We start from the raw sequence: 17487 nt of genomic DNA on the forward strand, positions 1-17487 counted from the left end.
TTTTACTGGCTGGCTGAGAGTCACGTCTGACTGCAAAGTTGGGGTGCAGGACCCTCTGGCTTCCCCAGGAGCCCCGCCTGAGCGGACTCGCTGGGGGAAAGCGCACGGAGAGGCAGAGGATGCTGAATGCTCTGAGGTCAGACCCAGGAAGGTGGAAGCTGTGTGAGCTGTGTGTCCTGAAGACAGGCTGCTCACAGAAAGGCGACTACCCCAGAGTCCTGACTGACTTCATGGGGAGCAGTTCCAGAGCATCGCCCAGGGACTCCGTGACAACTGGTGGCAGTGGTGGGATGTACTGCACCCCGTGGATGGTGCTTCCTGCAGTAAGTGACTGGGGAGCAGTAACACGAAGGGGGATTGCTGAGGACCAGGCCTGCTGAAGGCTCAGAGAGGAGCGGTTTCGGGGGGCGGTTAACCCCTGGGAGTGTGTGACCAGCGAGAAGGACTGTGCAGTAACAGGGTTCCCCTGGGGATTGCAGCGAGCAGTCCAAGGGGCGGAGGAGTCTGCAGCTCGACCCTGGCAAAGAGGTGGTGACCTCTAGAAGGGCTGGCACACTAGGGGTTCTCCCTGGAAACCGTGGGGAGCTGAGAACACACAGGCCTGTGAGTCCACAACAACTTGGGAGGAGCGGAGTGATGGCCTGTCACCGTCTCCTTAAGAAGGACATTGTAACTCTGTGCAGAAAGAGAGGGTTGAGCATTGGAAAGTTCACCAAAGCAGAGTTAATCGTGCAGCTGGAGGAGGATGACCGCTCTAAGGAACAGATTCCTGACCCCAACTGGGGCTATAGCAGGATCTGGGAGCAGCTGAAGCGGGAGCCCCGCATCGCCAAGACTCCTGTCCCCGACCAGACGGGGGTCTTCACGATCGGGTTCCCCATCTGGGGATTGGAGAGGGACGGGATTGGAGCTGAGTCCGAGAGAGCAAGAGGACCCTGGGAGACAGCGAGAGCCCGAGAAAGAGCTGCAGAAGCAGCAGCAGCATGAACTGGCGGTGGGGGAGCGGAGAGGCCTAGGGGACCTCCCAGGGGTGAGTGGGGATAGATCCCGGGGGGCCAGTTCCGCAGGGAACCTCGAGACTAAATTGCTGCCCCTGGTTAAGGAGGGGGGGTGTGTGGATGCCCACCTCACTGCCTTTGAGCAGGCTGGTGATTTCAACCAAGGGGACCCTGCGGAAAAGCCCCGGTGTCTAGCTCCCTTGCTGGGTCCCAAGGCCATAGACTCCGTCAGCCAGATGGTTGGGGATGTGGACAGGCTCCCACTCCTGACCCCAACCTATATGTCTGTGTGGAGTTTCCTGGGGCCAGGCCACCCGGACCTCCAGTGGGAGCAGAAGGTGATGGTCAATGGGGAGTCATTCTTGGGGTGGCCAAAGGGCATGGGCTGCATAAACCTTCCCACATGCGGCCTGCGAGTGCTATCGACCACCCCTGACCTAAGGGAGGGCGTGAAACTGGAAGGGCCTGGTGTAACTCCTACCAAGGAATGGGAGAGATGCTGGGGCATCCATGGGAACGGCTTCGAACTTCCCCAGGTCACCGGCTAAAGTGACCCCGCTCAGTTCGATCTCGAAGGGGGGAGAGATGTGACGAAGTGGGACTGTTCTTAATGTTTCCTCTGAATAGTGGGGGGGTGCCTCAGTTTCCCCTAGGCGGTTCTTAAGTATCTAGGGGGTGGGGTAAGGGTGTATGATCATTGCAGAGCCCTAGAGGGCAGGTGTGTGCAGGGGTCTGGACACAGAGAATGGCCGACACCCTGTTTCCTGGCAACTAATGGCCTGGGCCCTTCCCCCCTGCAAGGTGAGAGCTGAAGGGTTGGAGAACAAAGGAATCAGGTGACCACCTGGCCCGGGGAAAGGAACAAAGCCCAGAGGAGGAGGGGCTGGAGGGGGTTTTCAGTTTGGGGCTGGCTGGGACATGGAGTGAAGTGCAGACCTGGTTGTCTGGCTCACTGCCCCCCAGAATGGACCCAGCAGAGGGGTCCCGTTCTCTGCACCTGCAAGCTCTGTTTTAGACCATGTTCCTGTCGTCTAATAAACCTTCTGTTTTACTGGCTGGCTGAGAGTCACGTCTGACTGCAAAGTTGGGGTGCAGGACCCTCTGGCTTCCCCAGGAGCCCCGCCTGAGCGGACTCGCTGGGGGAAAGCGCACGGAGAGGCAGAGGATGCTGAATGCTCTGAGGTCAGACCCAGGAAGGTGGAAGCTGTGTGAGCTGTGTGTCCTGAAGACAGGCTGCTCACAGAAAGGCGACTACCCCAGAGTCCTGACTGACTTCATGGGGAGCAGTTCCAGAGCATCGCCCAGGGACTCCGTGACAGGGTGTCAGGCAGTGGGTGGGGTGTCAGGCAGTGTGTGTCAGGCGGGGGTGTCACTGTGTGGGTATATGTCAGGCAGTGGGGGAGTGTCAGACAGTGGGTGGGGTGTCAGGCAGTGTGTGTCAGGCGGGGGTGTCACTGTGTGGGTATATGTCAGGCAGTGGGGGAGTGTCAGGCAGGGTGTGTGTGTCTCAGGCAGGGGGTGTCAGGCAGGGGGTGTCACTGTGTGGGTATATGTCAGGCAGTGGGTGTCAGGCAGGGTGTGTGTGTCTCAGGCAGTGTGTGTTAGGCGGGGGTGTCACTGTGTGGGTATATGTCAGGCAGTGGGTATCAGGCAGTGTGTGGGGTATCAGGCAGTGTGTGTCAGGCGGGGGTGTCACTGTGTGGGTATATGTCAGGCAGTGGGTGTCAGGCAGTGGGTGGGGTGTCAGGCAGTGTGTGTCAGGTGGGGGTGTCACTGTGTGGGTGTATGTCAGGCAGTGGGGGAGTGTCAGGCAGTATGTGTCAGGCGGGGGTGTCACTGTGTGGGTGTATGTCAGGCAGTGGGTGTCAGGCAGTGTGCGTCAGGCGGGGGTGTCACTGTGTGGGTATATGTCAGGCAGTGGGGGAGTGTCAGGCAGGGTGTGTGTATCAGGCAGTGGGGGAGTGTCAGGCAGTATGTGTCAGGCGGGGGTGTCACTGTGTGGGTATATGTCAGGCAGTGGGTGTCAGGCAGTGTGTGGGGTATCAGGGTGTGTGTGTGTGAGGCAGGGGGTGTCACTGTGTGGGTATATGTCAGGCAGTGGGGGAGTGTCAGGCAGGGTGTGTCAGGCGGGGGTGTCACTGTGTGGGTATATGTCAGGCAGTGGGGGAGTGTCAGGAGGGGTGTGTGTCAGGCAGGGTGTGTGTATCAGGCAGTGGGTGGGGTGTCAGGCAGTGTGTGTCAGGCGAGGGTGTCACTGTGTGGGTATATGTCAGGCAGTGGGTGTCAGGCAGTGGGTGGGGTATCAGGCAGTGGGTGTCAGGCGGGGGTGTCACTGTGTGGGTATATGTCAGGCAGTGGGTGTCAGGCAGTGGGTGGGGTGTCAGGCAGTGTGTGTCAGGCAGGGGTGTCACTGTGTGGGTGTATGTCAGGCAGTGGGTGGGGTGTCAGGCAGTGTGTGTCAGGCGGGGGTGTCACTGTGTGGGTGTATGTCAGGCAGTGGGGGAGTGTCAGGCAGTGGGCGGGGGGTATGTCAGGATCTCTCAGCGCCAGCCCTCCATGCATGATTGCCCAGGACGAGGCGGCAGCCGGCTCCCCCACGCCCCGCCCAGAGCAGCGCTGGCCCCAGCCAGAGGGAAGAGCAGGGCCTATCGGCCTCATGCACAGACAGGAGAGCGCCAAGCCGCATTAACCCTCCCTGCGCCATGCCCAGAGAGAGGAGAGATCCCTCTGGAACCCCACCCCGACCTCGGGACTTAACCTTCCCCATGCCCAGAGACACCTCCCCCCGGGGCCCCCGAGGTTAACCCTGCGCAGGCCAGAGAGCTGGGCCGAGGCTGCCTAGGCAGGTACTAACCGCACTAGGGCTGCTGAAGCGTGACTGCCCAGACTTCGCCACACCCTGTCCCGCTAGGAGGGAGGGGCTGTGCCAAGCCCCCAAGAGAGATTCACCCTGAATCCTGCCACCCCAGGGAACAGCCTCCCAGCTAGGGGGAACCCCAGCCCCTGCACGCACCCAGGGGTGGGGGGGAAACACACCCACAGGGCCCAGGGCTGCTCCCTACAATCATTCCTGGGCTTTGCCCTATTGCAGGGGGCTGCTGAGAGTGCAGCCCCCAAAACCACACCGGTCTCTTTGGCTACAATCTGCCAACAGAAACTCAGATGTACTTATATAGTCCATCGCCGCAGCATCAGGGCTGGCCCTCTCCCCGGCACTCTCAGCCACTCGTGCTGCCCGTTAGCTGCTCCCCAGGCATGCGGTGGCCAGCGCCAGGCAGCCTAGAGTGCTAGGTCCTCCCCACCCGAAGCACTAGGCCAGCTGCCCTCAGCTGTGTTTCCCCAGGCGAGTCTCAGCCAAGCGCCCCCATGGCCCGGCTCTGGTTTCACTGGGGTTTGCAGCCCCCCACCAGTCAGTACTGTCTGCGGGCCTCAGTAGCCAGCTCGTGAGGGAGGCTGTATGCACGCGGTGCATGGCCCAGGGGAGCCCAGGTCCGGATGTTGCCACTTCAACAGGGATGTTGACACACCGGGCGGGGTTCAGAGAAGAGCTAGGAGGGGTGATTGGAGGGCAGGAAAAGAAGCCGTCAGCAGGGCTCATCAGGAGAAGGGAGGAGACCAGCCCAGGCTACAGCCCACCTTCCTGGAGAGGAGCCTTCTGCCAGCGGGCAGAGCAAGAGCCCGGGCGGGACGCAAAGCTAGACAAGCTCAGACTGGAGCTTTAACTCGCCTGGGGCCGAGTTGCTCTGGCCAGCCCAGCACTTGGGGGCTGGACTCAGGCGTCCGGGGCGCTGGCGGGCACGAGGCAGGAGGCCAGACGGGTGATCTAACAGCCCACTGACCTGACACCTCCCCTCCCACCCCCAAGTCGCTGTGCTGCTGCCCTCACAGCCCTCGGGGCCCCATGCTGATCCAGGGAGGCGTGTCAGGCGGCATGTGGTGTGGATGTCAGTCATTGGGGGATGTCAGTGGGCGGCCAGTGCAGGGCTGTCAGGCAGTGTCTGAGTGTATTTCAATCAATGGGTGTCAAGCAGTGGGGGGGGGTCAGATAGTGGCGAGGTGTCAGTATATGGCTGTGTCAGTCGGGGGGTGTCACTGTGTGGGTATATGTCAGGCAGTGGGTGTCAGGCAGTGGGGGAGTGTCAGGCAGTGGGCAGGGGGTATATCAGTCAGTGGGGGAGTGTCAGGCAGTGGACGGGGGGTATGTCAGGCAGTGCGTGGGGTGTCAGGCAGTGTATGTCAGTCGGGGGGTGTCACTGTGTGGGTATATGTCAGGCAGTGGGTGTCAGGCTGTGGGAAGTGTCAGGCAGTGGGCAGGGGGTATGTCAGTCAGTGGGGGAGTGTCATGTGGGGGGGTGTCAGGCAGTGGGGGAGTGTCAGGCAGTGAGCAGGGGGTATGTCAGGCAGTGGGGCAGTGTCAGGCAGGGTGTGTGTGTCAGGCAGTGGGTGGGGTCTCAAGCAGTGTGTGTCACACTGGGTGTCACTGTGTTGGGTATATGTCAGGCAGTGGGTGTCAGGCAACGGGGGAGTGTCAGGCAGGGTGTGTGTGTCAGGCAGTGTGTGTCAGTCGGGGGTGTTACTGTGTGGGTATATCTCAGGTAGTGGGTGTCAGGCAGTGTGCATCAGGCGGGGGGTGTCACTGTGTGGGTATATGTCAGGCAGTGGGGGAGTGTCAGGCAGGGTGTGTGTGTGTCAGGCAGTGTGTGTCAGGCGGGGGTGTCACTGTGTGGGTATATGTGAGGCAGTGGGTATCAGGCAGTGGGGGAGTGTCAGGCGGGGTGTGTGTGTGTCAGGCAGTGTGTGTCAGGCAGGCGTGTCACTGTGTGGGTATATGTCAGGCAGTGGGGGAGTGTCAGGGCGCCAAGCTCTTTGAGCATGGGAGGGTCTCACCCACCAGAGTGACTGGACCCAGGCCAGGGACCAGAGCGAGAGGAGGCGGGTTTGTAGCCGAGAGGGCAGCATGGCTTGGCGGGGGGGGGGGGGCACGGAGCAGGGGGCACTGGGGAGCAGGGGCACTTCCCACTGCCTCCTAGGAGATGCCATCTCACACTGCACCCCCACTCACTGCACCCCTCCATCCTGAAACTGCACCCCAGCCCACACTGCACCCCAGCCCACACTGCACCCACATACACTGCACCCCCTCTCACACTGCACCCCCACTCACTGCACCCCTCCATCCTGAAACTGCACCCCAGCCCACACTGCACCCACATACACTGCACCCCCTCTCACACTGCACCCCCACTCACTGCACCCCTCCATCCTGAAACTGCACCCCAGCCCACACTGCACCCCAGCCCACACTGCACCCACATACACTGCACCCCCTCTCACACTGCACCCCCACTCACTGCACCCCTCCATCCTGAAACTGCACCCCAGCCCACACTGCACCCACATACACTGCACCCCCTCTCACACTGCACCCCCACTCACTGCACCCCTCCATCCTGAAACTGCACCCCAGCCCACACTGCACCCACATACACTGCACCCCCTCTCACACTGCACCCCCACTCACTGCACCCCTCCATCCTGAAACTGCACCCCAGCCCACACTGCACCCCAGCCCACACTGCACCCACATACACTGCACCCCCTCTCACACTGCACCCCCACTCACTGCACCCCTCCATCCTGAAACTGCACCCCAGCCCACACTGCACCCACATACACTGCACCCCATCTCACACTGCACCCCCACTCACTGCACCCCTCCATCCTGAAACTGCACCCCAGCCCACACTGCACCCACATACACTGCACCCCATCTCACACTGCACCCCCACTCACTGCACCCCTCCATCCTGAAACTGCACCCCAGCCCACACTGCACCCACATACTGCACCCCAGCCCACACTGCACCCCCAATCACTGCACCCCTCCATCCTGAAACTGCACCCCAGCCCACACTGCACCCACATACTGCACCCCAGCTCACACTGCACCCCCACTCACTGCACCCCTCCATCCTGAAACTGCACCCCAGCCCACACTGCACCCACATACTGCACCCCAGCTCACACTTCACCCCCACACACTGCACCCCTCCATCCTGATACTGCCCCCCACTCACACTGCACCCCAGCTCACACTGCACCCACATACTGCCCCCCACTCACACTGCACCCCCTCTCACACACTGCACCTCACACACACATTGCACCCCAGAGACATTGCACCCCATCTCACTGTGACGAAGTGGGACTGTTCTTAATGTTTCCTCTGAATAGTGTGGGGGTGCCTCAGTTTCCCCTAGGCAGTTCTTAAGTATCTAGGGGGTGGGGTAAGGGTGTATGATCATTGCAGAGCCCTAGAGGGCAGGTGTGTGCAGGAGTCTGGACACAGAGAATGGTCGACTGACGCCCTGTTTCCTGGCAACTGATGGCCTGGCCCTTCCCCCCTGCAAGGTGAGGGAACCCGGTGACCTGCTGGCCCAGGAAAGGGACAAAGCCCAGAGGAGGAGGGGCTGGAGGGAGTTTCAGTTTGGGGCTGGCTGGGGACATGCAGTGAAGGGCAGACGTGGTTGTCTGGCTCACTGCCCCCAAAATGGACCCAGCTGAGGGGTCCCGTTCTCTGCACCTACCAGCTCTGTTTTAGACCATGTTCCTGTCGTTTAATAAACCTTCTGTTTTACTGGCTGGCTGAGAGTCACGTCTGACTGCGGAGTTGGGGTGCAGGACCCTCTGGCTTCCCCAGGAGCCCCGCATGAGCAGACTTGCTGGGGGAAGCGCACGGAGGGGCAGAGGATGCTGAATGCTCCGAGGTCAGACCCAGGAAGGTGGAGCCGGGGGAGCTGTGTGTCCTGCAGACAGGCTGCTCCCAGAGAGGAGACTTCCCCAGAGTCCTGCCTGGCTTCATGGGGAGCAGTTCCAGAGCATCGCCCGGGGACTCTGTGACAACTGGTGTTAGTGGTGGGATGTACTGCACCCCATGGATAGCACTTCCTGCACTAAGTGACTGGGGAGCAGTAAAACGAAGGGGGATTGATGAGGAACAGGCGTGCTGAAGGCTCAGAGAGGAGCGGTTTCGGGGGGTGGTTAACCCCTGGGAGTGTGTGACCAGCGAGAAGGACTGTGCAGTAATGGGGTCCCCCTGGGGACTGCGGTGAGCAGTCTCAGGGGCGGAGGAGCCTGCGGCTTGGCTCTGGGAGAGAGAAGGACTTTTGCAGTAACAGGGTCCCCCGGGGGATTGCAGCGAGCGGTCCCGGGGCGGAGGAGTCTGCAGCTCGACCCTGGCAAAGAGGTGGTGACCTGGAGAAGGGCTGGCACACTAGGGGTTCTCCCTGGAAACCGTGGGGAGCTGAGAGCACACAGGCCTGTGAGTCCACAACAACGTGGGAAGAACGGAGTGATGGCCTGTCACCGTCTCCTGAAGAAGGACATTGTAACCCTGTGCAGAAAGGAAGTGTTGAGCATTGGAAAGTTCACCAAAGCACAGGTATACAGTTCATCGTGCAGCTGGAGGAGGATGACCGCTCTAAGGAACAGATTCCTGACCCCAACTGGGGCTATAGCAGGATCTGGGAGCAGCTGGAGTGGGAGCCAGGCATCCCCAAGACTCCTGTCCCCGGCCAGATGAGGGTCTTCACGATCGGGTTCCCCATCCGGGGATCGGAGACGGACGGGATTGGAGCTGAGTCTGAGAGAGCAAGAGGACTGTGAGAGACAGCGAGAGCCCGAGAAAGAGCTGCAGAAGCAGCAGCAGCATGAACTGGCGGTGGTGGGGCGGAGAGGCCTAGGGGACCTCCCCGGGGTGAGTGGGGATAGACCCCTGGGGGCCAGTTCCACAGGGAACCTCGAGACTAAATTGCTGCCCCTGGTTAAGGAAGGGGGGGGATGTGGATGCCCACCTCACTGCCTTTGAGCATGCTGGAGATTTGAACCAGGGGGACCCTGCGGAAAAGCCCCGGTGTCTAGCTCCCTTGCTGGGTCCCAAGGCCATAGACTCCGTCAGCCAGATGGGTGGGGAGGTGGACAGGCTCCCACTCCTGACCCCAACCTATATGTCTGTGTGGAGTTTCCTGGGGCCAGGCCCCTCGGACCTCCAGTGGGAGCGGAAGGTGATGGTCAATGGGGAGACGTTCCTGGGGTGGCGAGATCCTGGGACGGAGAGAACTGTTGTCAGGCCCTGGGTGGTGCAGCCTCAGATGCTGAGGGGCTGGGTGAGCTGGGTGAGGGTCCCAGGGACGAAGCCCCTCGCCCTGCCTATGGCCCAGATCCCTGTGCAGACCCAGGAGGGGTTGGTCGTTGGGGTGCCCCAGGACACCAGCTGCGAGACCCTGTTGTGGGGTGACTGTGTCTCTTTGGGACAGGATCCAGGCCCTGCTCCTGTAACGGCCAAGGGTTTGAATTTGAATCCAGGGAACCATTCAGTGGAGAGGGAAATGGTCAGTGAAAATGCAGATGACCTGGCTGGCAGCAGGGAGGAGCTGCTAGGCTCAGGCTGGCTCTGATGCAGTGAGGAAAGCAGCGAGCTCGCTGCCTACCCCCACTGGGAGAGCAAGGGCTGCGCTGAGCACAGTGGGAGCTGAGACCCCAGCTGAGTCGGGGGAGACACAGGCAGGGCAGGGGATCTGTGGGGAGTGGCAAGGTGCTGGGTAAGGAAAGTCTGGATGAGCCTAGGCAGCCTTCTGAGCTGATGGCTTTGTCTAGTCAGCAGGGCGGGAAGGCGAGGAGGGTGGAAGATGAGTGTCCCTGGACCTTACCTGTTAGCTGGGTGGAGAATTGGGACAGTGAAGGAAATGTGCCTGTGTCTGTCAGGGGTATTGACTTGCCTATGGAGGGAGCTACCCTGGTCTCCAAGCAGTTGTCTGTGACCAGCCTTGTGTGCTGGGACAAGGGGAAAGAGGTCCCAAGCTGGGTGTCTGGGAAAGGAGAAAGTGTGTCCGGCTCTTCTGTGTCTGTGTAGCAGACAGAAGGGGCCTTTCAGCCTGTGACGGTTGAGGGTCGTGCAGTTGTCCCAGAGCTGGTTCTGGATTCAGCTAAAGCCCAGGAAGGGAAGGGTCCTAAGTTTGTGTCTGCTCAGGAGAATTGTCCTGTAACTAGGTCGCATCCAGTTAGTGTCTATGTAAAATCCCAGAGCCCAGACAATTCTGGTGCTTGTACTTTGCCCGTTGCTAGTGTGTTGTTGGGAAAGGGTGTAGCAACTCTGACTAACCAGGGTGAGATCCTAGCCAGGGCACAAGGAGAGCAGAAAGGTGATGTGATTGTGTTACCTACTGAGGGAGTGGAAACCTGTAGCAAGAAGACATTATATACACAGAGTTCTGCAGTTTCCACAGTATGCATCCGATGAAGTGAGCTGTAGCTCACGAAAGCTCATGCTCAGATAAATTGGTTAGTCTATAAGGTGCCACAAGTACTCCTTTTCTTTTTGCAAACCCTCGGCAGTTACAAGGAGCAGGGCCTGGATCCTGTCCCAAAGAGACACAGTCACCCCACAACAGGGTCTCGCAGCTGGTGTCCTGGAGAACCCCAACAACGAACCAGCCCCACCCCTCCTGGGTCTGCACAGGGATCTGGGCCATAGGGAAGGCGAGGGGCTTCATCCCTGGGACCCTCACCCAGCCCCTCAGCATCTGAGGCTGCACCACCCAGGGCCTGACAACAGTTCTCTCTGCCCCAGGACCTCGCCACCCCGGGAATGTCTCCCCATTGACCATCACCTTCCGCTCCCCCGGGGGTCCGAGGGGCCTGGCCTCGGAAACTCCACACAGACATATAGGTTGGGGTCAGGAGTGGGAGCCTGTCCACATCCCCAACCATCTGGCTGACGGAGTCTATGGCCTTGGGACCCAGCAAGGGAGCTAGACATCGGGGCTTTTCCACAGGGTCCCCCTGGTTCAAATCGCCAGCCTGTTCAAAGGCAGTGAGGTGGCATCCACATCCCCCCCTCCTTAACCAGGGGCAGCAATTTAGTCTCGAGGTTCCCAGTGGAACTGGCCCCCCGGGGTCTATCCCCACTCACCCCTGAGGGGTCCCCTAGGCCTCTCCGCTCCCCCACCGCCAGTTCATGCTGCTGCTGCTTCTGCAGCTCTTTCTCGGGCTCTCGCTGTCTCTCACAGTCCTCTTGCTCTCTCAGACTCAGCTCCAATCCCGTCCATCTCCAATCCCTAGATGGGGAACCCGATCGTGAAGACCCTCGTCTGGTCGGGGACAGGAGTCTTGGCGATGCCTGGCTCCCACTCCAGCTGCTCCCAGATCCTGCTATAGCCCCAGTTGGGGTCAGGAATCTGTTCCTTAGAGCGGTCATCCTCCTCCAGCTGCACGATTAACTCTGCTTTGGTGAACTTCCCAATGCTCAACCCTCTCTTTCTGCACAGAGTTACAATGTCCTTCTTAAGGAGACGGTGACAGGCCATCACTCCGCTCCTCCCAAGTTGTTGTGGACTCACAGGCCTGTGTGCTCTCAGCTCCCCACGGTTTCCTTGGAGAACCCCTAGTGTGCCAGCCCTTCTCGAGGTCACCACCTCTTTGCCAGGGTCGAGCTGCAGACTCATCCGCCCCTGAGACTGCTCGCTGCAGTCCCCAGGGGGACCCCATTACTGCACAGTCCTTCTCCCTGGTCACACACTCCCAGGGGTTAACCGCCCCCTGAAACTGCTCCTCTCTGAGCCTTCAGCAGGCCTGGTCCTCGTCAGTCCCCCTTCATGTTACTGCTCCCCAGTCACTTACTGCAGGAAGCACCATCCACGGGGTGCAGTACATCCCACCGCTGCCACCAGTTGTCACGGAGTCCCTGGGCGATGCTCTGGAACTGCTCCCTGTCACGGAGTCCCTGGGCGATGCTCTGGAACTGCTCCCCATGAAGTCAGTCAGGATTCTGGGGTAGTCGCCTTTCTGTGAGCAGACTGTCTTCAGGACACACAGCTCACACAGCTTCCACCTTCCTGGGTCTGACCTCGGAGCATTCAGCATCCTCTGCCCCTCCGTGTGCTTCCCCCAGTGAGTCCACCCAGGCGGGGTCCTGGGGAAGCCAGAGGGTCCTGCACCCCAACTTCGCAGTCAGACGTGACTCTCAGCCAGCCAGTAAAACAGAAGGTTTATTAGACGACAGGAACATGGTCTAAAACAGAGCTTGCAGGTGCAGAGAACAGGACCCCTCAGCTGGGTCCATTCTGGGGGGCAGTGAGCCAGACAACCACGTCTGCACTTCACTCCATGTCCCAGCCAGCCCCAAACTGAAAACCCCCTCCAGCCCCTCCTCCTCTGGGCTTTGTTCCTTTCCCGGGCCAGGAGGTCACCTGATTCCTTTGTTCTCCAACCCTTTAGCTCTCACCTTGCAGGGGGGAAGGGCCCAGGCCATCAGTTGCCAGGAAACAGGGTGTTGGCCATTCTCTGTGTCCAGACCCCTGCACACACCTGCCCTCTAGGGCTCTGCAATGATCATACACCCTTACCCCACCCCCTAGATACTTAAGAACTGCCTAGGGGAAACTGAGGCACCCTCACACTATTCAGAGGAAACATTAAGAACAGTCCCACTTCGTCACACTCCCCATGAAGCCAGGCAGGACTCTGGGGCAGTCGCCTTTCTGGGAGCAGCCTGTCTTCAGGACACGCAGCTCACACAGCTTCCACCTTCCTGGGTCTGACCTTGGAGCATTCAGCATCCTCTGCCCCTCCGTGCGCTTCCCACAGCGAGTCCGCTCAGGCGGGGCTCCTGGGGAAGCCAGAGGGTCCTGCACCCCAACTTCGCAGTCAGACGTGACTCTCAGCCAGCCAGTAAAACAGAAGGTTTATTAGACGACAGGAACATGGTCTAACACAGAGCTTGCAGGTGCAGAGAACAGGACCCCTCAGCTGGGTCCATTTTGGGGGGCAGTGAGCCAGACAACCACGTCTGCACTTCACTCCATGTCCCAGCCAGCCCCAAACTGAAACTCCCTCCAGCCCCTCCTCCTCTGGGCTTTGTTCCTTTCCCGGGCCAGGTGGTCACCTGATTCCTTTGTTCTCCAACCCTTCAGCTCTCACCTTGCAGGGGGGGGAAGGGCCCAGGCCGTCAGTTGCCAGGAAACAGGGTGTCGGCCATTCTCTGTGTCCAGACTCCTGCACACACCTGCCCTCTAGGGCTCTGCAATGATCATACACCCTTACTCCACCCCCTAGATACTTAAGAACTGCCTAGGGGAAACTGAGGCACCCCCACACTATTCAGAGGAAACATTAAGAACAGTCCCACTTCGTCACAGCCATGCGGACACTGGTGTTATCCTGGGGAGCTCTCCCTGTCGGCAAGGGAAGAAGCTGTACTGAGACAAGATGCCATTAGACCGATGTGCCTACGCCCACAGCAGGGCTTGCTCCGCTAGGACTGTACCACTGACCAGTTCTCCCAGTGCAAACTCTGCGCAAGCCAGGCCTTTGCTGCTCCAGGCCCTGCGTCTCGGGGCAATCACCCCAGGGCGGAGACGCTCCCCAGACAGGAGGCCACAGCAAAGGGCTCTGCAGCACCCTCCCACGGGGAGGGGACCAGCCAAACAGGAGCCTGAGGGACACTGGGGAGAAGCTAGAACAGAGGCACGTTACAGAGACGCAGTCAGAGCAGCCCCACCCAGCACCTATGCACCACCCAGCGCCCTGCTGCCCACGGGCTCCCCAGCAAGCCCTGCCTGCGGCACGGGTCCCAGCTGCCGAGCCAGCGGTGAGCGGGGCTGGGACCGGCCATTCCCTCGCCCCTCGGCAGGAACAAGGGCACGCGGAGACACAGACCCAGTCACAGTGCACAGCCTGGGCCTCCGCCGGCAAAATGGGGCAGAACCGGAGATGGGGACACTCCCCCTGCGAGCAGCCCCCGCCCAGCTGCCCGAGGCGCGGAAGTGGCGCGCCCAGAGCCCTTGTGCCAGTGAAGCTATTACCCAGCCCCCACGCTGCACAGCATCCCACCGGGGCTCCTACCTGTCGCTGGGCTGCCAGGCGTGTGCTGGCCCTCCTGGGCTCCTTGTGCAGCGGCCCCCGTGCTCTCTGGGGCTGCTCCCGCCGGCTGGGAGCAGGGTTCTGCTTCGCACCCTTCTTCCTTCTCTTCTGCAGGCGACAGGCCGGAAACAAGGCAAAGGGGCCTCGTCAGTCCCAGCCAGGATGCCCCGGGCTCCCCAGCCAGGCCCTAGCCCAGCCCCAGCCCCAGCCCACCCTGCTGCCATGACCCTGGGGCCGGCAGGCTCCCACAGCACACGGCACCAGCATGTTCCCTGCAGCGCCCCCTGCTGAAACAGGCCGGGAGCTCTCCCCCAGCCAGTGACATGCCCCGCTCCCCACAGCGCCCCCTGCTGGGGCTGAAGTTACTGGGAGCTCCCCCCCCCGTCGCACAGCCAGTGCTCTGCCCCACTGCCGGAACAGGCCAGGGCTGGGGTAGCCAGGAGCTCGCCCCCATCCCCCAGCCGGTGCCGTGCCCGGCTCCCCACAGCGCCCCCTGCTGGGAGAGGCCGGGCTGGGGAAGCCGGGAGCGCCCCCCAGTGGGTGCGCCCTGCTGGGAGCGGGCGGCCGTGTGCCGTGGCTGCAAGGGAGGCTGTGCCCAGCCACTCACTCTCTCCCAGCGAAGGGCTTTGTGCTGGGCCAGCCGCTGGTGCGGTGCTGAAGTGACTTCCCTCATTAGCAGCCCAGACAATGGGCGCCTTTCACCGCCCGGCTCTGCCCCGCTGGCCGGCGAGTGGGCCCCTCGAGGGCCGGGACAAAGGTCCCAGCGCACGTGGCCCTGCCCCGGGATGGCGCAGAGCTGCTCGTGGCAGGGCACCGGCTCTGGGAGGATCGGCAGGCAGGCCTGAGACGCGGTGCTTTGCAGACCGTCGAGGGGGGGCTCCCCACAGCTGCTGTCCAGGGGGCCGGGACGCAGCAGCTGAGCTGAGCTGGGGACAAGGGATGGCGCAGGGAGCGAGGAGGGACCGGGGGGGTGCGGCAGTGACCGTGTGGCCAGGTGGGGGTGGGAGAGGCGGGGACGGCGCGTCCGGGACACGGGTCGGTACGTTATCGGTCGATGCGGGAGAATGGCTCCCCCGGGGCCGGGGGGGGACGCGACTCTTACCTCCGAGCTGGCCTGAGATCTCCCACCTCCCGACTGCTTGCCTGGAAAAGAGGCAAACACAGTCTCAAGGGACGGACAGATGGACAGACGGGGGGCAGAGTGCCTGAGATGGTACCACAGTGTCCTACATGGCTCGCGGCCCCACACACCACCCTGCACTGCCCCACACCACGCCGCACTGCCCCACACACCACCCCTGCACTGCCCCACACCACAGCACCCCCTCTACTGCCCCACACCGCACCCTGCACTGCTCCACACCACAGCACCCCCTCTACTGCCCCACACCGCACCCTGCACTGCTCCACACCACGCCGCACTGCCCCACACACCACCCCTGCACTGCCCCACACCGCACCCCCTATACTGCCCCACACCGCACCCTGCACTGCTCCACACCACAGCACCCCCTCTACTGCCCCACACCGCACCCTGCACTGCTCCACACCACGCCGCACTGCCCCACACACCACCCCTGCACTGCCCCACACCGCACCCCCTATACTGCCCCACACCACACCGCACTGCCCCACACCACAGCACCCCCTCTACTGCCCCACACCGCACCCTGCACTGCTCCACACCACAGCACCCCCTCTACTGCCCCACACCGCACCCTGCACTGCTCCACACCACGCCGCACTGCCCCACACACCACCCCTGCACTGCCCCACACCGCACCCCCTATACTGCCCCACACCACACCGCACTGCCCCACACCGCACCCCCTATACTGCCCCACACCACACCGCACTGCCCCACACCACAGCACCCCCTCTACTGCCCCACACCGCACCCTGCACTGCCCCACACCCCACCGCCCTGCCCCACAGCACAGCACCCCCTCTACTGCCCCACACCACACCCTGCACTGCCCCACACCACGCCGCACTGCCCCACACACCACCCCTGCACTGCCCCACACCACAGCACCCCCTCTACTGCCCCACACCGCACCCTGCACTGCTCCACACCACAGCACCCCCTCTACTGCCCCACACCGCACCCTGCACTGCTCCACACCACGCCGCACTGCCCCACACACCACCCCTGCACTGCCCCACACCGCACCCCCTATACTGCCCCACACCACACCGCACTGCCCCACACCGCACCCCCTATACTGCCCCACACCACACCGCACTGCCCCACACCACAGCACCCCCTCTACTGCCCCACACCGCACCCTGCACTGCTCCACACCACGCCGCACTGCCCCACACCACACCGCACTGCCCCACATACCACCCTGCACTGCCCCACACCGCACCCCCTATACTGCCCCACACACCACAGCACCCCCAATACTGCCCCACACCACACCGCACTGCCCCACACCGCACCCTGCACTGCCCCACACCCCACCGCCCTGCCCCACAGCACAGCACCCCCTCTACTGCCCCACACCACACCCTGCACTGCTCCACACCACGCCGCACTGCCCCACACCACACCCTGCACTGCCCCACACACCACAGCACCCCCAATACTGCCCCACACCACACCCTGCACTGCCCCACACACCACAGCACCCCCAATACTGCCCCACACCACACCCTGCACTGCCCCATACCACACCCCCTATACTGCCCCACACCACGCCGCACTGCCCCACACACCACCCCCTATACTGCCCCACACACCACAGCACCCCCAATACTGCCCCACACCACACCCTGCACTGCCCCACACCACACCCCCTATACTGCCCCACACCACGCCGCACTGCCCCACACCACAGCACCCCCTCTACTGCCCCACACCACACCCTGCACTGCTCCACACCACGCCGCACTGCCCCACACCACACCCTGCACTGCCCCACACCACACTGCCCCACACACCACCCTGCACTGCCCCACACCACAGCACCCCCTCTACTGCCCCACACCGCACCCTGCACTGCTCCACACCACACCCTGCACTGCCCCACACCACACCGCACTGCCCCACCCACCACCCTGCACTGCCCCACACACCACAGCACCCCCTATACTGCCCCACACGCCACACCGCTCCCCATCAGACTCCCCAGGAGCCAACACTCCCCTTCCTCGCGCTGACTGTCCGCGCCGGACTCTGGGTCCCCTGTTTGACAGGCAGGGTCTCCCCAGCGCCGGATCCAGACACTCCCGCCCCGGGCGCTGCATGCCTCTGCGAGGGCTTTGTTTGCAGCAGCTTCCCTCTGCGCACGCCGGTCTGGTTGTGTTTGTGCCAGGGCATGCCCACGCGAGTACGCAAGCCAGCATGTGCCCATGCGAGTGTCCGTGTGCCCCAGCGCATGTCGGGGGGTGCGCCAGTGTGCCCACCTGACTCTTTCTGCGTCCAGACTGTGCCCACATGAGCATTTGCGCTTGCCCACGCTTGTGTCACGTGCCAAGCAGTGCCCACGCCAGTGCGTCTCGCCCTGTGGACACAAGCACTGAGCGGCGCCGGCCGTGGCATCTCTTACCCCTGCCCCAGGGAGCA

General features: G+C 62.1%; 1 protein-coding gene across 6 annotated transcripts in view; it reads right to left on the reverse strand.

The window, feature by feature from the left end:
* The window catches only part of PLEC (plectin), a 165845-nt gene that overhangs the window by 142012 nt on the left and 6346 nt on the right, over window positions 1-17487 (reverse strand). For 4 of the 6 annotated variants that reach the window (XM_075124834.1, XM_075124831.1, XM_075124829.1 and 1 more), the window contains exons 2-3: window positions 15019-15059; window positions 13899-14024 (exon numbers count right to left, since the gene is read on the reverse strand). In XM_075124834.1, the coding sequence (XP_074980935.1) occupies window positions 13899-14024; window positions 15019-15059 (167 nt within the window). Of the gene's footprint in view, window positions 1-13898; window positions 14025-14523; window positions 14621-15018; window positions 15060-17327; window positions 17479-17487 lie in introns of those variants that run through there. The other 2 variants (XM_048836973.2, XM_048836976.2) reach the window with 2 other exon arrangements.

Source organism: Caretta caretta, chromosome 2 (genome assembly GCF_965140235.1).
Source record: "Caretta caretta isolate rCarCar2 chromosome 2, rCarCar1.hap1, whole genome shotgun sequence".
Taxonomy (NCBI): Eukaryota; Metazoa; Chordata; order Testudines; family Cheloniidae; genus Caretta; species Caretta caretta.